The sequence below is a fragment of the Salvia splendens genome, chromosome 9 (genome assembly GCF_004379255.2).
Source record: "Salvia splendens isolate huo1 chromosome 9, SspV2, whole genome shotgun sequence".
NCBI lineage: Eukaryota > Viridiplantae > Streptophyta > Magnoliopsida > Lamiales > Lamiaceae > Salvia > Salvia splendens.
Genome location: NC_056040.1, coordinates 26,049,714 through 26,066,582, shown reverse-complemented (window position 1 = coordinate 26,066,582; position 16,869 = coordinate 26,049,714). Strand labels below are relative to the sequence as shown.

The following is a 16,869-nucleotide window of genomic DNA, read 5'->3' as shown; positions in this document are numbered from 1 at the left end:
CAACAACGCGAAATGAGTAACACGAGTGGTAGTAGTGGTGGTAGTGGTGGGGATGCTGAGGAGTACGAACGGCGAATGAACAAAGAGTTGGAGGCCTATACGTCCCATGAGATAAACCGGCTGATACAAAGGGCCTTGCAGCCGGCGGTACCTCGACCTCGACCCGTTGTCCACTGCCGAGCAATGATTGAGCGGGATCACGTAGCTGCACATCAGCGGCTATATGAAGACTACTTCGCACCGGAGCCGCGATTTAATGCCAACCTTTTCAGGCGGCGTTTTAGGATGAGCAGGGCCCTGTTTATGCGTATTGTTGATGCTTTGGAGCGTCGATATATGTGTTTCCACTTCAGGCACGATGCGGCTGGCAGACCCGGCCACACACCTATTCAAAAGTGCACTGCGGCAATCAGGCAGTTGGCCTACTGAGGAGCGGCAGACATGTGGGACGAGTACCTCCACATCGGTGAGACGACTGCCCTTGAATGTATGAAGTATTTCTATCAGGGCGTGGTTGAAATATTCCGTGACATTACCTTCGACGCCCTACCCCCGAAGACTGCCAGGAGCTGATGCAGATGCACGGGGAGAAGCATGGGTTCCCGGGTATGTTAGGCAGCATAGATTGTATGCATTGGGAGTGGAAGAACTGCCCCGCTGCCTGAAAAGGGTTCTACACGACCGGCTACAAGGGAAAGAATCCCACGATGATCCTCGAGGTCGTAGCTGATTACCGGCTGTGGATTTGGCATGCATATTTTGGGGTAGTCGGGTCGAACAACTACCTTAACGTCCTCAACTCGTCGCCCCTTTTCAATGAGCAGTGCCACGACGTCGGTCCGACCATCCGTTTTATCGCCAACGGGAACCAGCATGATATGAGCTACTACTTGGCGGATGTGATATACCCTAGGTGGCCCGTCTTTGTGAAGACGATCAGATGCACATCAGATGAGAGGAAGGCCTACTTTGCGGAACGGCAGGAGTCGACGCGCAAGGACGTGGAGCACGCATTTGGTGTGCTCCAGTCTCGATGGGCGGCAATTAGGGGTCCAACGCGTTTATGGCACGTCGACTGCATTGCTGATATAATGTACGCATGTATTATCATGCACAACATGATTGTCGAAGATGAAGGTGTACAACTGACTAGTTGGGCCAACGACGATAATGAAGCCGGTCCAAGCCACGACGTGGCCGCCCCCAACGTACGAAGTGAGGTACCTCACGATGAAGCCGACCGCCTCCAAGCACATGCCGACATGCGCCAAGTGGAAGCTCATATTCGACTCCAAAAGGATTTAATTGAAGAGTTGTGGGCGCGGAGGACTGCACGACGTTAGTTTTTTTTTTTAATTATGTAATTTTTTTAATGTACCTTTTTTTAATTTAAATAAAATTATTGCATTTTCCCGTATCTGTGTCGTAAGCTGAATTCCGTATTTTGTGTGATTGTTATTTTTATAATTTTGTTTATTGTAGCTAGCCTATGGCTAGCCTATTGCTTGTCCAGTTGCTTGTCATGTTGATGTGGCAGGAGGAGTTTTTAGTGCTGATGATGTGGCAGAAGTAGTTTGTGGCTAGGCTATGACTGGCCTATGACTGGCCTATTGTCATTGTGGATGCTCTTAGGAATTGACCGTCAACGTCAATTAAACAAGTTTCGACTAAATTAACAACTATATTATTCACCAAAAAAAATACCCTCTCCCTCTCTCTCTCCCCTTTAACTGGCAATTTCGTCGACCGCCGCTGCCCTCATACTTACTCCACCGTGGCGCTACCGTCGCCGGCGTGCCAGCCAGATTTTACTCCCCTCTCCACCGTCGTCACTCATCATCATCTCTCTCTCTAAATGAAACAACGCGCCAAAAACTCTCTCTCTTTCACCACAGCCTCTACTTCGCCTCTCTTCTCTCTAGCCTGGTCTCGGAGGACTACCGCCATCGCCGGCGTGTGGGCGTCCCCCTGCTCTTTCCCCAATTGCCCTCACTCTCACTCTATCTCTCTTTTTCTCTCAACCTCTCCGCAGCGCCTCTCGAACAGCCTAATCGACACCACCCCCGTCTTCAGTGAGCGGCGTCACGCGGTGGTCTCCTACCTCATCGCGAATCGGAGATGAAGCTTGGTTGTGGCAGTTCAGCCAGCGGCCGGTACGCCATCGTCTCCTTAGTTCGTGCTTCAACCGTGGTGTGCTGCCTGCCGTCAGTCCCGGCAGCCGGCTCGCATCTTGGTCCGGCAGTCCCCAAACTTCAACTAAAGGTTCTTTCTTTGCGACGAGGAGTCCCCAAACTTGTATATGCTGACTTGACGGAGAATCAATTTTTGAAATTCCCTGTTTTCAATTTGAGGGAGAAGGTAGTGACCAGAATGGAATTTTTTAGTAAATAAGGAGTATATTTTAATTTTTGGCAAATTAAATATTTTAATTAGAAGTTGTTAATCCGGTCAAAATATGTTTGATCCAAAATGGACTAAATACGGACCGTTTTCATTTGTTTAGAATGCAATAATTCAAAAGATAAAGTTTTGGACCAAAATCGTAAAATCGTTATATGTTCAAGACTAAAAATGACTTTTACTCTTCTTAAAATCCGTGGTGAACTCAAATGGGATTCTTAATAGCGGATGAATGGAGTACAATAATAAACAATAATTTGGTAATATGTCGTAGTATTATTTTCAGAAATCTAAATATGGCTACATTTTTCATTAGAGCATCTCCAATAAGAATAGCCCAGCCATAGCCCAGCCACAAACTCCTCCTGCCACATCATCAGGACAAGCAATAGCCCAGCCACAATAAACAAAATTATTAAAAACAAATAATTAACAATCACACAAAATACGGAATTAAATTTACGACACATATACGTGAAAATTCAATAATAATATTAAAATTTTAAAAAGTACATTAATTAAAAAAAGTACATTAACAAAAAAAATTACATTAATTTTTAAAAAAACTCCTACTCCACGCACGAGCCCCCCCGCCTCCGCCTCACGCCTTGCCGTCGTCGGCATCGTTGCCGCTATCCGGGACCCCAAAATCTGCGGCATCTAAGCCCGCGTCTGAGCCCACCACCTGTGCCGCGGCGGCAGTCAAATCGGCTCGCATACTCACGAGCAGTGCATGAAAAAAACTCTTCTCCTCGGGGTCAGTGGCATTCTTCCAGTCAGATATGACCTTGTGCATCTGAGCCCGCGTTTGTTGATGCGCTAAGAAGACGAGGTCGGCTGTCGGGCTGCCAACAGTGGGGGATGGTGACTGGACCTCCTCGGACCTCTGGCGAGCCCGTTGCGCCCGCCTTTGACCAACCGGGTGAGTGCGGCGAGTAAACGCGGGAGGGAACGGGGTCTCCTGAGCATCTTCGGGGAGGTCGTGGGAACCACCGCTGCTGCCGCCGGCGTAATCACCGGTATAGTTCAGGCGCTGCTTCTTCGGCCAGCCAGCATCGACTCCTGCCCGAAACTTCTCGGAGTCCATTAGCACCAGGTAGCAGTTCCAGTAGGTGAACTCCTTGTATAGCCCGGGCACGGGGAACTCTTTCTTCGCCATCCTCATGCAGTCGTCAGTTTGGCCACTGGACTGCATTCGGAGGGCGTTGGTGTACAAGCCCGAAAATCGGGAGACCCCTTGCCGGATTCAGTCCCACCCCTTCTGGCACTCCTCCCCGTTGCGTGGCCTCCCCTCCGGGCAAAATGCCTTGTAGGCTGCTGCTATCTTAGCCCACAAGTTGACGATCTTCTGATTGTTTGAGGTGAGGGGATCATCACAAACACTCACCCACGCCTTGGACAGCGCGACGTTCTCCGTGTCCGTCCACTTCCTCCGTGCCGAGCTGTCGTCACCAGCTGGCTGCGACGACTCGCCGACCACCCTCTCCCCCTTCTTCTTCTTGGGCGCGCCCCGACCCCGCCCTACTCCCCCCGTTTGAACGAGAGTGTCCGCATCCCCGAGATCTAGTCCCAACTCCTCTAAGGAGAAGGTCTCAAACCCAATGAATTGCGTCTCCGCTGGGGTCGATGTGTGCGAAGCAGCAGTAGCAAAATCAAGACTGGGGCGATAGACATTGTCCCCCCCCGGCGTCCCCTGCATCCCTGGGTACCCCGGCGTCCCCTGCATCCCCGGGTACCCCGGCGTCCCCTGCATCCTCGGGTACCCTGGCGTCATCTGCATCCCAGGTATCCACCCCGGCATCATCGGCATAGGGGGTTGCATCCCCGATCCCCCCTGCCCGCCCGGAACCGCGCGGCCCGCCCTGCATCTCCGGACCCCCCGGCATCCCCTGCCATCCCGGCATACCACCCCCGGATGCCACCCCGGGCATCATATGCTGCCAAGGGTAGTAGTACCCGGGCATCAGACCCCATCCACCTCCCGCGGGTACCGTCGGAGTTTGAGACCCGCTCGTCCCTGGAGTAGGCTCGTTGTTGTGCTCCATTTTGCGTTGTTGCTCTTGTACAGAAATTAAGATAGAGAGAGTACTCGTTAAAACAAGTGGTGCAAATGAAAATGATGTCCAAATCGTGTATATATAGTGTTTCGAAAATTAAATAAATAAAAAAAATCCCGCTCGCCGATCGCTCGCCGATCTGGAGCCTGCAATGGCGGTCAGGAGATCGCCGAGCGCATCGCCGAGCGCTCGGGAATCGGTGTGCGCTCGCCGTTTTTCTCGCCGATTTGGCGCTCGCCGGCTGCAATGGTTCGGCGAGCGGACCGGCGAGCGCCAAGAATCGGCTAGCCGGTGCGCTCGTCGCTATTGGAGATGCTCTTAGAAGATAACTTACTAATTGTTAAGTTATCCAAGCCCCTTGGCCTAGCGGTAAAGGGTGCTGGATACCGCGTCCATCCTGGAGGTCTCGAGTTCGAACCCTGGGTGGCGTAATTTGTCTTGTAATTTGTCTTTCCTCCTTGTTATAGGAGTTGATTTGTAATTTCCTCCTTCATATATATGATATAAATATATGAAGTTAATTTAAAAAAAAAAAAAAAAAAAAAAAAAAAAAAAAAACTTACTAATTGTTAAGTTGGCCTTATCATAATAGGGTACTCCTATATAATAACACAACATAGATTAATATATTAAGGAAAATATATTGTAGAATAGTGTCTATAAGTAAAAATTGATTAGTTTTATAAGTGTAATATGCTCGTGGAATATGAAGTCTATTATTAAAACTATAAAAAAGTAAATGTGATAAGTATAATAAGTAGAATACGAAGTCTATTACTAAAACTACTAAAAAGTAAATTTAATAAGTACTAGTGAATGGATAAAAAAGGAAATTATGGACAAATAATGTTGGAGGAAGGGAATAATTTTTTTATGAATGTATCAAACTAAGAAAAATAAACTTTGTAGGAACATCTTTCATTTTAAAATCCATTATGTGGAACATTAGTTGTGCTAATTTTTATGCTCATTTTATTAATAGGAGTGTTAATTTGTACTCCTTTCGTCCTATAATAAATGCCTCATTATTCTTTTTAGTTTGTCCTATAAAAGATATTATAGTTTTTTTTGTTTAAAAAAATCTCACTCTCATATTAATATAAATATATTATTTTCTCTCTTTATCTAACACACCAGATATCATGTCATTCCCATTATATTATCTATTATGATGGAGGGAGTCGTACATGAATATCACAATAGTTCCACCAGAAAAGAAAACAATTTAAAATATAAGGAAATAGTGACCTACCAGCTAAAATCTTGCTTTCGAATGTGTGAATTGCTCTCATTTCATAAACTTTTTTGTTCTTTTCATGCACTTACTTTTCTTTTTATAATGTATACGTAAAAACAGAGAGAGAAAAATTTCTATGTAACGTTCTACTTTTTCTTTTATGCTGAATATGCCCCGAATATTACATGTTTTCAGTTTAAGTTTTTTCAAATACTCCATGTCACGTCCGTTTCAGTTTGTAGAATATACTCGAGTGTGTGAGTTGGCAGAGAGTTTAATGTATCTTTGGTAGTGCGACCTTTAAATTTAAATTCATTTATCTATAAAAAGGAATTTCCTCAAGTTCGTTGCTCAAACTCATACTCCCTCCGTCCTCTAATAGGAGTTGCTATTTGACCGGGGACGAGTTTTAAGAAATGTAGAGAAAAGTTGATTGAAAAAGTTAGTGGAATATGAGACCCACATTTTTATATTGATTTTATTATAAAATGTGAGTGAAGTGAGTTAGTGGAATGTGGGGCCTACTACCATTTATGGTAAAAATGAAGAGTGACTCTTAATGGGGGACGACCCAAAATGGAAATTAGCGACTCTTATTCGGGGACGGAGGGAGTACGTTTTATCGCAAATGGTTGAGTTGGCAAGAGCGTCCAAAACGGATGTTCTCCCGCCACATCATTACTATCCATCATATCATTATTTTCCTTTTGTATACTCCTTTTACCTATATTATTCACACCTTTTTATTTTGTCTAGTTCCAAATTACTTATACTATTTCTATTTTAAGTAAAAATTAAGATATTAGAGTTAATTAAATATTTCCTTATTAAGTGATCTCATATTACATTAAAAATATTAATTTAATTACACTAAAAATAAATCCCCAATTTATGACCTAAAATTAAAAATGAAAGTAATATAGGTCGGAGAGAGTCCTACTCAATTTGCACAAATGAAGACTTCTCCTCACACTTCTAGCATTAATTTACACTATTATTGTTTTTATTGTAAAACTGAAATACTAGATAACAATATACTCTCCTGTCACTTAAAAATAGACCACATTTGTCATTTTGGGACCTTCATTAAAAATAGACTAATTCTGTTTAAGTAAACTTTTTTCCTCTCTAATGAGGTGGATTTCATTCGCCACTAACAATGCTCCAATCATTTTTCAATCTCTTTCTTATTTACCAATTATGCACTAAAACTCATACCGCTTCAAATGTTGTCTATCTCTCTCCGCTAACATGACTGGACTTCATTGAAAATTGAATAAAGTTACAAATCCTAAAAACACTAAAAAACATTCAAAATACTTAAAAAATAAATTGAAAAAGCTCATCAATGCTAAAAAAACATTGGTGTGTCTAAACTTCTTCAATCAGGTTTTTTGGAGATTAGCGTGGATTTGTTAAATGTAAATACAGTTTATTAAAATGTCAACACAAATATGTGTTGACATTTTAATGTGATCGTGTTGACATTTTTAATACACTACGTTGATGAGTTAGCAAGGTAGCAATTTAAGAAAAGTTAGCATTTTAACGCACCCTAAAAGTAATAGTATATAAAAATGTTTTATAAATGGAGTCCCGTTTTTCCATGTTGGTCCGTCCGCGAATAGGAGTCCTGGTTCATTATTACTATAAATGGCTAAGAGGCATCACATTCCACTAACTCATTTTACTCCCATATCATTTAAAACTAATATATACAAGTGAGACTCACATTCCACTAACTTTCTTCCACCCACTTTCTTAACATTTCTTAAAACTCGTGTTGGATAGAAATGAGACTCCTATTCGCAGACGGATGGAGTACATATTATATAGAATATATTTAAAGAATATATATATATATATATATATATATATTATATAATATAATATATTAAATTAAATTAATAGAATATATATATATATAATATCATATTTAAAATATAATTCGATTATTTGGTTTTTCGGTTTTTTTTCGCCCAAACCGAAAAGCCGAATTTTTTGTATTTTTAAAACCGAACCGAATTTCAAAATTTCGGTTTGGATCGGTTAGGATATTCGATTTTCGATATTTTTTTCTCCCCCCTAGTACGTATAGCTATAAAAGTGGATTAGTGGCCAACTTTATTTATTAACAATAAAATAAAATAAAATAAATGATGATAAAATTTATATTGGTGAGAAATTTGCTTGATTCAATTTTATTTATAGTGACAAGTTTAGTCATTGTTCTTAATTTTACAATTGTGTGTTCCCAACGGGAGTTTAACAAAGTGTTATACTCCATATGTTTCGTAGTTTAGTTTTCACTCTCCTCCAAATTAAAGTGCGACGGTAGAGTTGTCAAATGTGTTGGACCCAAACTCGCTAGGTTGATGCCCAATATCTTAAGCAGGCCGGACTTTTATTAATATTAACGGGCCCGACGCGAGCACCCATTGAAGAGCTTGCTCCCCGGGCACTAGGGTTGGGGGTGGTTTTAGGGGAGTGGGGGTAAGGTTTTGAATTTTTTTTAAATTTCCAAATTCAAGAAGAAGGGTTTTTTAATTCAAGAAGCATGGACTCACACCAACGTATTCCATCCTAAATTAATTTTAATGAATTTTTTTTTATAAATTTATAATTCATAGATTTTAATTTTATTGAAGTAATTTGGTTATTATATCATCCTAAATTTTAATTTTATAATTATGTGAAGTGAAAAGTTCAAATTAATTTGAGATGTATGGCTAAAAGGTTTTAACACTGTGGGTGTTGTGAGCTGCATAGAAAAAGAGGAAATGATAACGTGGTGGCATGAATTGACAAATCCATTGTGGATGCTCTTGCAGTATGATTGGATCATACGAAGCACTAAAACCATAACATGGCTCTATTTTACAACCTCAATACAAGTTTACAAAAAGACATAATTCCTACAACAAATACATATCAAGTTATAAATTCACCAGACAATTTTTTCCAACATTGTTGACCAGACAAAAGTAACTATATAAAAATCTTTGTCAAAACAAACAAATGTAAGTTATTTTCCAACCAATTTACTCACAAACAAGTGTAATTGGTGAGAGACAAACATAAGCAAAATAATACTTGCAGAAATTTCAAACTCACTTTTTGACATTCGATAATTCAACTTTTGATCACTCATGCTTAGCTGCAAACCGTTTCACCGTTGGAGTTCGATGGCAACTGCAGAAAGCCAAAGATAACATCTCATTGTTTGGCCAACTGAGCATAACATCACACTCACCAAGTAATAAATAGGGCCACACCTTGCACTGAAGACTTGTTATTGCTGACTTCAGTAAATTATCACCAACAATTGTCCTCAATTTCTTCACAAACGTATCCCGGCTAATACTTTTATTCTGTCAACCAGCAAAATATTGTTAGTGTAGCAGAAAACTATTGCAGTTAGATAATATTTTGATGAGTCAACCAGCATACTCTGAACAACAAATAGTTGGTCTTCACAAGGTCCATGTGCTGAGAAGGGATTTTGCTTGAAATGGCAGCTAAAAGCATAGGAAATGGCATCCAAGGACTCTTAGGGGTCCTAGCTTGAAATGTTTTCCCTGCCATCTGGTAGAAAGACATTTTATGATTATTGAAACTGACTACCCAAAATCATTCCATGTTAAATTATAGCTTGCCTAATAACACAGTTCCTCTGACAAAAAAATTAGACTCAGGAGCGTATCACTGAAATGGAAGTGCATGAGACTGAAAGAACCCAATAAGTAGTGGAAATATGGAGTGCTTAACGCGCTGCAACCAAAAGTTAAAACAATGAAATGGTGTGCTTTCGGAAGAAAATAGAGGATCTGTGTGACTGCATCCTATTGATTCTCTAACATAAAAAGTTTTTGGGTCACAAGACCATCTCATTTCGTTCCCAACTGCTGTGGATTGCAGGTTGGGCACCTGAGTCTACACAGCATAGTACATTCAACAATTCACCAACCCTCATGCACCTTCTGGCGTTGTATAACCAAACATCCTCACTGAGACATAGCAGGTATCAGCGATAAAGCCACTTCCCAACATATTATATTAGCCAGACAATAAGCAGTTCCTCTAACACGATTCTAGAGTCAATCAGCATTATCCTATGTTCATCAGAAAATAGGAGAGGTTCTTGACAACTTTTATTATGAAGAACTGATAAGGTGACAAGAGATCGTCTTTATGGAGTCACTAAAATTGAGAGAATTTGTCTATCAATTGGTGTGGCTACAGGAGGAAGATTTTTATTCAATTTTATCAATATTTGATGTCACCAGTCACCTCTAAATTGTATTTATGTCATGCTAGAGTATTTAGCACTTGAGGGATATTTTAATCCAAGTAAAGCTGAAGTTATGATGATGTCAAATCGCTCTCGAGAATGACCGAACATTGAGGGAAACGAAATCAACAGATAGAGAATCAAGTTTCTAAATCTTGTTTATCAAATTCTCAAAAAGCCACCATTAAAACAAACAATAAGGCCTTTATTTAAGCAACAAAAAATCCTAATACTAATTGAAAATGAAAAGATAAACCTAATCCCTTAAGGAAATAAAATTATATCCAAACTCAACTTCTAATCTTAATGGGAAACGACTGCAAATGAATTCAATCCCTTAAGGAATAGAATTTGACACAAACAAAATAATTGAAATCAAACTCAAAACTAGAAAACAACTAAAAGATAAACTCCTAAGGCAAGTCTCCATCTTTAACGCAGGAGGGCTCACACATGCATCATAAGAGTTAGGATATAGCAACACTTACAGATAGTTGACTTGTTTCAGGTTATTAGCTTTGTTGATGAAAGGAACTATTCTGGTACTGTTTTCGAATCACACAAATGGAAATATTATTCCCACCATTTTTCTGGTTTTTGTTCTCTCTACCACAAATGGATGTGCTCAGGTTGTTTAACTCTACCGACTGTTCCGACCTTCTGCTAATTCCAATAGTCCTTAACAAGAGTTTTCATGACAACCACACAATTGGAGCTCTTGTTTACTCGGACCCATGGAAAGGGCATCAGTAGCAATTAGGTTGTTGACGTTGCATCACCATAATGCTGTATCTAGTCAATTGGAGTTGTAGTGTTCAGTTGATTAGGCTACATGTGGATTCTGGATTGGTTTATTTTATTTCTATTTACGATTACATGATAGTACTATCTTATATTTTACTTTTAAGCTAGTTTTAGCCACTTGTAAACCCTTTAGTACAAACTACAAAATACGGATGAAGTAAAGAATTAGGGATGGAATCCCCTTCAATTGTTGTTTCGACAGATTTGCAGGACTGGCGCAAATTTCCTGACAAGAGTTCTTCCCGATGCTGTTTTCCAATCGCATTTATATCTACAGTCTACACCCTTTTCTGGGTTTTCTCTTCTCTTCTACAACTAGTACTTTGCTTGGGTACTTTATCAAAAATAAAATGTGATTAAGATAGGCACACCAAAATCTCATGTAGTAAAGAGTTTATTGTACCAAAAGAAAATTATTATTAGGATCATATCTTATAGCTGAAGTTTCCCATAAATTGGATTCTGCTTACAATCCAAATAGTCATCGACTATGAATATTTTTTTAAAAACAGCCTACAGAATGTGCAGCAACAACATATAATTCCAGTATTCCATACGGACTTACACATGAGACCAATAATGACTGTAACCACATGAATAGAAATAATACACAGAATTAGTTAATTCCTTGTTGTATTTAAAATACTTGTATACCTTCAATGTATTTGGAACAAAGAGAAAGGTAGATACCGGGTCATACTAGCAGGCAATATAACCAATAATACTATTCCATGCATGAATCTCATTAGTACCAGTCACGAGTGGAAAAAAAGTATAAGTAAAGGTGTAAGAAAAAAGGAAAAAGACAACCTAAAATACACCACATGAATAAATAAAAGGGAGGGAGAGCCAGAGAGAAATAGAGAATAAACGAATGATCTTGAACAGTGAACACACATCAACAGGAACAAACTGGCAACGCATACCTGGTTTTGAGGTCCTTTGAAACAAGTATTGAAGACAGGGAGATTAACCATGCTTTCTTTCCCAAAAACAGGTTCTGTAGAAGAAATTGAACAAATGCACTCAAGCACTGAAGTTTTGAGCAAAATGAAAAGCTCAACAGCTAATTTAATAGTGACACATTTTCCTTTTAACGGAATAGTGAGTCTGGACATGAGAAAAAATTCATTATAAACAGCTTATTATAATACACAAACCCCTCGCATTCTGAATAATTGATGTTCAGGTAGTTGAAGCCTGAAGGGTTTAAGCTAAGTAGAGCGTAACCAATACTTGGGTTTCATTGAGTATATCCAAAACCTAGCCAAAGAAATATAGATTATATCTCTAGTAATGAAAGAGCATAAATTACTAAAAAATATCCAACTTGTAATATATCACTGTGAAGAACCACAAGACCGTATTGGCATATTCAGGAAGTACATTACAGCATGAAAATAAGTAAATAACACAGCCGCATGTAAGATGCTAGGATATGAAACACTATAACTAACTAAATATAAATATGTTTGAAGATGAAACCAAATGAGAAAGTCAAAGGAAGGGCTAAACCATTACCTTCAACATCAGAAGTCATCTTGAAACTAATTGCACATTCAGGGTAGACGTGAGAAGTCACATTCATATCCCATACGGCATAACGATTTGGATTTGGAAGTTTGTCGACACCACTATCAAATTCCTCACTACTGGGATGGAATTGAGTTGATCCACCACTAACAAGCTCCATATTTCCCATTATAACACGGCAGAATACCATATGCCGTGTATCATTTTCATCAACGTCTAAACAACCAATACTGAAAAAAACATAGGATATAGAACCATGCGGAAAAATAGTCCAGACCAAAATATAGTACAAGAATGTAATTCTCCATAAATTTCTTTGCAGTCAGAATCTAATGGTGATTTTCATCCTAAATAACGAACTGCCTAACTATATAATACTGATTGCTGATCTGTGGTATAAGACATAAAGAATGTTAACCAGAATAGAACTCACATGACAATCTAGAACATCAGCATGAACAGAAATTTCCAGAGCACAGGTTTTTTGAAGAACAAAATAAAATCAAATGAAACATCAGAAATATAAGTAGGATGACACATTAATACAACAAGGAATCATTTCTTGATATATTTATATCATGCACACAATTTTTTATTATATGCATATAAGATAGCAGTTAAACCAACCTGATCGGTGTACCATTTGCAGGGATTAGATGTATCCCCATACCATTGAATGGTTTCATCTTCAAGGGCTTGTAATGCCCTAGCCCATACTTTAGTATACTTGAAACAGATTCTTTCAAACAAGGAAGCCAAGCATACTGAACATTTGCATCTCCACGGTACTTTTTTGTGATTTCCACCTGTTTTTCAAATAGTTCCAACCGACTTTTCATCAAAATACTTGTACAATGATGCATCTCCACAATCTCCGCAGCAGCTGAGCTAATACTTTTTACAAACAGCTCCTTCACAGTGTCACTTCTCAATGAGCTAGGTACAGGACTAACCACTTGAACTTCAATTTGCTGACTGTCCTCACATTTCACATTGGCACCCTCATACGATGCCTCGGTGCAACTATCATCAGTTTCATCATCAATATTTCTAGGAGCAGCACTCTCATGAGCATGTACCTGCTCGACAATCACATTTGATTCTCCACTAGACTCATTATCTAATCCATCAATAGCAATCTCCAAATGCAAGTTTATACCACTGGAACCAAAAGGCAGCTTTCTCATATCTTTAGCACCTTCGCCTTCAGAAAATTCATTGTCATAACTATTTGTTTCATCATAATCACTAAATATTTCAGGGAAAAAACAGTTTCCACAGGCATCAATCCAAGCAATAGGCCGATGCATGCCAGTATTCAGGTCCAACTGCATCATATACAAGAAATCAAGCAGGATCTTGTTTCCATTAAACTCCACTTCAATTGCAGGCTTGCCAACAAGAAGATCCTTGTTGACATGCGTAACGATGTCAAGGGAAAAATCATTCCACTCACCATTGTCATGATACATCAAGCGCTGCAAATTCCCACTTTTCTTAAAGTTGGAATAATTATTAAGCAGACCCTTCCCAGATGGCAAGGTAAAACTGCAATACTTGTTTATGGATCCATCTAGTTTCCTCCACTTGTTGATCTTATTGATAGATGATACTGGAGGGCATTGCAGAGTGAATGGCACATGAGTAGCTCCCTTTGAAGGGATGATGCACAGTTCTGGCCTCTTTCTCTTCAGATCAACAACAACACTTCTGCCACTATCCAATACCTTTTCGAACTTTGTGTTCATTTTTCCCAATTTGATCAATGCTTAACAACCTATTCACAGCCAATAGTACAGCGAAAAGAGTTGCATACGCCTTAGTCTTAAGCTTTAATTCAAAGAAACAAATCCATCTCAGCAGGTGGAGAAAGCCTGTATATCAGAGCCACTTCTCAGGTGATGTCCAAACAAATATCGCGATACACAAATTGCAACCAATTAATCAATTAATTCACCAAAATGTTGCTGTCAAAATCAGAAAAAGGGGATTTTAGTTCTTTTCTGTAAACTTCATTCTCATAAGTCCTGAATCTACACTCATAATTAAAAATCTAACCTAGATGAAGCATAAATCTATGAAATACCAGCTGATTCATATTTATGATAGCAGAATCTCTGAGCATCATTCTGAAGATCTAGGTTAATATTATTCATGAACTTCTCAAAGCTAGCAACTACAGCTAATATAACAAAAAAACAACGAACCAACACCGCCACTTGATCATCCATGCGGCCATCATTCAAACATCCAAACTCTCTTAAAGATGAAATATTTCTTATAAAAGTAGGCATTAAACATGCGGTTAGTGACGGAAAGTCGAAATATAAAAGCGAGAGAGAAGATGCAAACCTTCGTTCCGGAGAGAGACGAGAAACGTCGGTAGGTAGACGATTGGGGTCGATTCAAAGTCAAAATAAGGGATCCAGATTGAAACGGCGCCGCTTCATACTTTTTCTGTTTTTCCATTACCTAAGGTTTTCATGTTTTTCTCTTTATCCTAAAAAAATAAAGGTTTTTTTAAGCACGAACAAAGTATATAAAGGAGGGATTTTAATAAACTATGTTGCCATTTAAATATCAATGTCAATGTATTAAAATATCAATTTAAATTTATATTTTCAGTATCGTATTAACATTTTTAATAAATTATATTGATGAATTAGCAAGTTAGCTGTTAAGATGCTCCTGCTCTTAACGTGAATATCCTGACCAATTCCACCAAGTAACACTCGTTCCGGCGTCTTCAACAAGAAGATCGGCGGCTGAAACAAAATCTGGCGCGAAGACTCACTCTTCGTCGGCAGAATACAAAGGTTCAAAGTATTACGCAATTTCTTGGGCAAAAATATTCTTCATTCATATGATTTTCGGAACAATGAAGAGCCCTATTTATAATCTATGGACCCTAGGGTTGGTTCGACCTATCCTAACTACATCGGGAAAGAACCAACAAAGAAAACCCGACGGAAAATAATAAAAAACGTTAATTACATAATGACTACTAATTACCAAAAATAATTAAATAACAAAAATAATTAAATGACCAAAAGACTCCAACTAATCAAAGGAATCGGTTGGGAGGTTTCAACCGATCCCTTGGCCTCAAGCTCCTGCTCGGCACCGCGTCTCTCTCTGCTCTCTCCTCGTTCTCGGCTGGTGCTCTCTCCTCGTCCTCGGCTCTCTCCTCGTTCTCGGCCTCGAGCTCGGCTGGTGCTCGCTCCTCGTCCTCGGCTCTCTCCTCGTTCTCGGATGGTGCTCGCTCCTCGTCCTCGGATGGTGCTCGCTCCTCGTCCTCGGCTGGCGCTTCCGTCAACAGCTCGCCAGCCGTTTCCCCTGCTACACTCACGTCCAATGGGTTTGGTGTGGATGCCTTCGTAACAACTCCCCCCTCCTTAGCAGCACCCTTGTCCTCAAGGGGGAGATCTGGAAATCGCTTGCGGACTTCCGTCAGCGGCTCCCACGAGGGTGAGTCCGTTCCATCCGACCAACGCACCAACACGTGCTCGACCGCCTTTCCCTCATGCCACATAATCTGAGATTCCAAAATGGCCACCGGATGAGCAATGGGTCTGACCCCGCTGAACTTGTCGGGCAGAGGAACCACTTCATCCCCCGCCACGAAAGCGCGCAACAAGCTAACATGGAAAACATTATGCACCCGACTCCCCTCGGGAAGACGCAGCTTGTACGCCACCGGACCAATCTTCTGTAGAATCTCAAAAGGTCCATAAAATCTCTTCGCCAACTTAGCCGAAACCGGTTTTGCCACCGAGTGCTGACGATACGGCTGCAGTTTCAGCCACACGAAATCCCCCACTTCGAACTCAATGTGGCGGCGATGTTTATTAGCCGACGCTCTCATCCGTTGTTGTGCCCTCTGAAGGTTCCGGCGTAACTCCACCAAGAGCGCACCCCGTTCCTTAATCAAATCTGCCACGTTTGGAGGGGTTTTGGCCGACGGGGGAGCAGCAATCAAGGGTGGCGGCTCTCGGCCATACAGAGCACGGAATGGTGACGTCCCGAGACCCTCATGATGAAAACAATTCAGCGCCAATTCGGCCCAAGGTAGGAAGTTCGACCACGTCGAGGGGCGATCCGCGGTGAATGCGCGGAGGTACTGCTCTAGTCCCTTATTCCGATTCTCCGTCTGGCCGTCGGATTGCGGATGATAGGCCGTCGAAAAGTGCAACTTCGTGCCGCTAAGTCGCAAGATTCCTTCCCACACGGAATTCAAGAAAACCGGGTCCCGATCCGACACTAAAGTCCTTGGAAATCCGTGATGTCGGACCACTGTATTGACGAAGAGATGCGCCACGCGCAGGGCGTCAAACCGAGTGGGTAAAGCGGCAAAGTGAGCATATTTGGACAACCTATCCACCACAACCATAATGGTCGTATATCCCCGGGATTGCGGCAGACCCGTTATGAAGTCCATGGAGACATCGTCCCAAACCTGCGACGGGACCGGGAGCGGTTGTAGCAGGCCGGCCGGTTTCTGGGTTGAATACTTCGTAGATTGACAGACGACACACGCGTCTACAAAA

At 40.8% G+C, this 16,869-nt stretch overlaps 1 protein-coding gene across 4 annotated transcripts; it reads right to left on the bottom strand.

Annotated features, from left to right (window-relative positions):
• Positions 1 to 8,548: 8,548 nt before the first annotated feature.
• On the bottom strand, positions 8,549 to 14,814 carry LOC121747938 (inactive poly [ADP-ribose] polymerase RCD1-like). 4 transcript variants are annotated; one of them, XM_042142103.1, is made up of 7 exons: positions 14,675 to 14,814; positions 12,950 to 14,289; positions 12,311 to 12,552; positions 11,716 to 11,789; positions 9,145 to 9,279; positions 8,970 to 9,065; positions 8,549 to 8,886 (listed from the first exon to the last, which is right to left on the bottom strand). In XM_042142103.1, the coding sequence occupies exons 2-7, from the start codon at positions 14,068 to 14,070 to the stop codon at positions 8,848 to 8,850; spliced, it is 1,707 nt and encodes a 568-aa protein (XP_041998037.1). In that variant the 5' UTR covers positions 14,071 to 14,289; positions 14,675 to 14,814; the 3' UTR covers positions 8,549 to 8,847. The 4 variants fall into 4 exon arrangements, 3 of the variants coding, with proteins under 3 accessions (XP_041998037.1, XP_041998036.1, XP_041998038.1); XM_042142102.1 differs by having other exon boundaries at positions 12,950 to 14,196; positions 14,675 to 14,808; XM_042142104.1 differs by lacking the exon at positions 14,675 to 14,814 and adding an exon at positions 14,530 to 14,548 and having other exon boundaries at positions 12,950 to 14,196.
• Positions 14,815 to 16,869: the final 2,055 nt, after the last annotated feature.

Bases quoted from the DNA above. Each gene is read 5' to 3' on its own strand.
- LOC121747938 (XM_042142103.1), bottom strand. From the start codon at position 14,070: ATGAACACAAAGTTCGAAAAGGTATTGGATAGTGGCAGAAGTGTTGTT. The intron at 11,790-12,310 runs GTAATGGTTTAG...TTTCTTCTACAG, and splicing joins GATGACTTCTGATGTTGAAG to AACCTGTTTTTGGGAAAGAA. The intron at 9,280-11,715 runs GTATGCGTTGCC...TCTTTCTACCAG, and splicing joins TCAAAGGACCTCAAAACCAG to ATGGCAGGGAAAACATTTCA.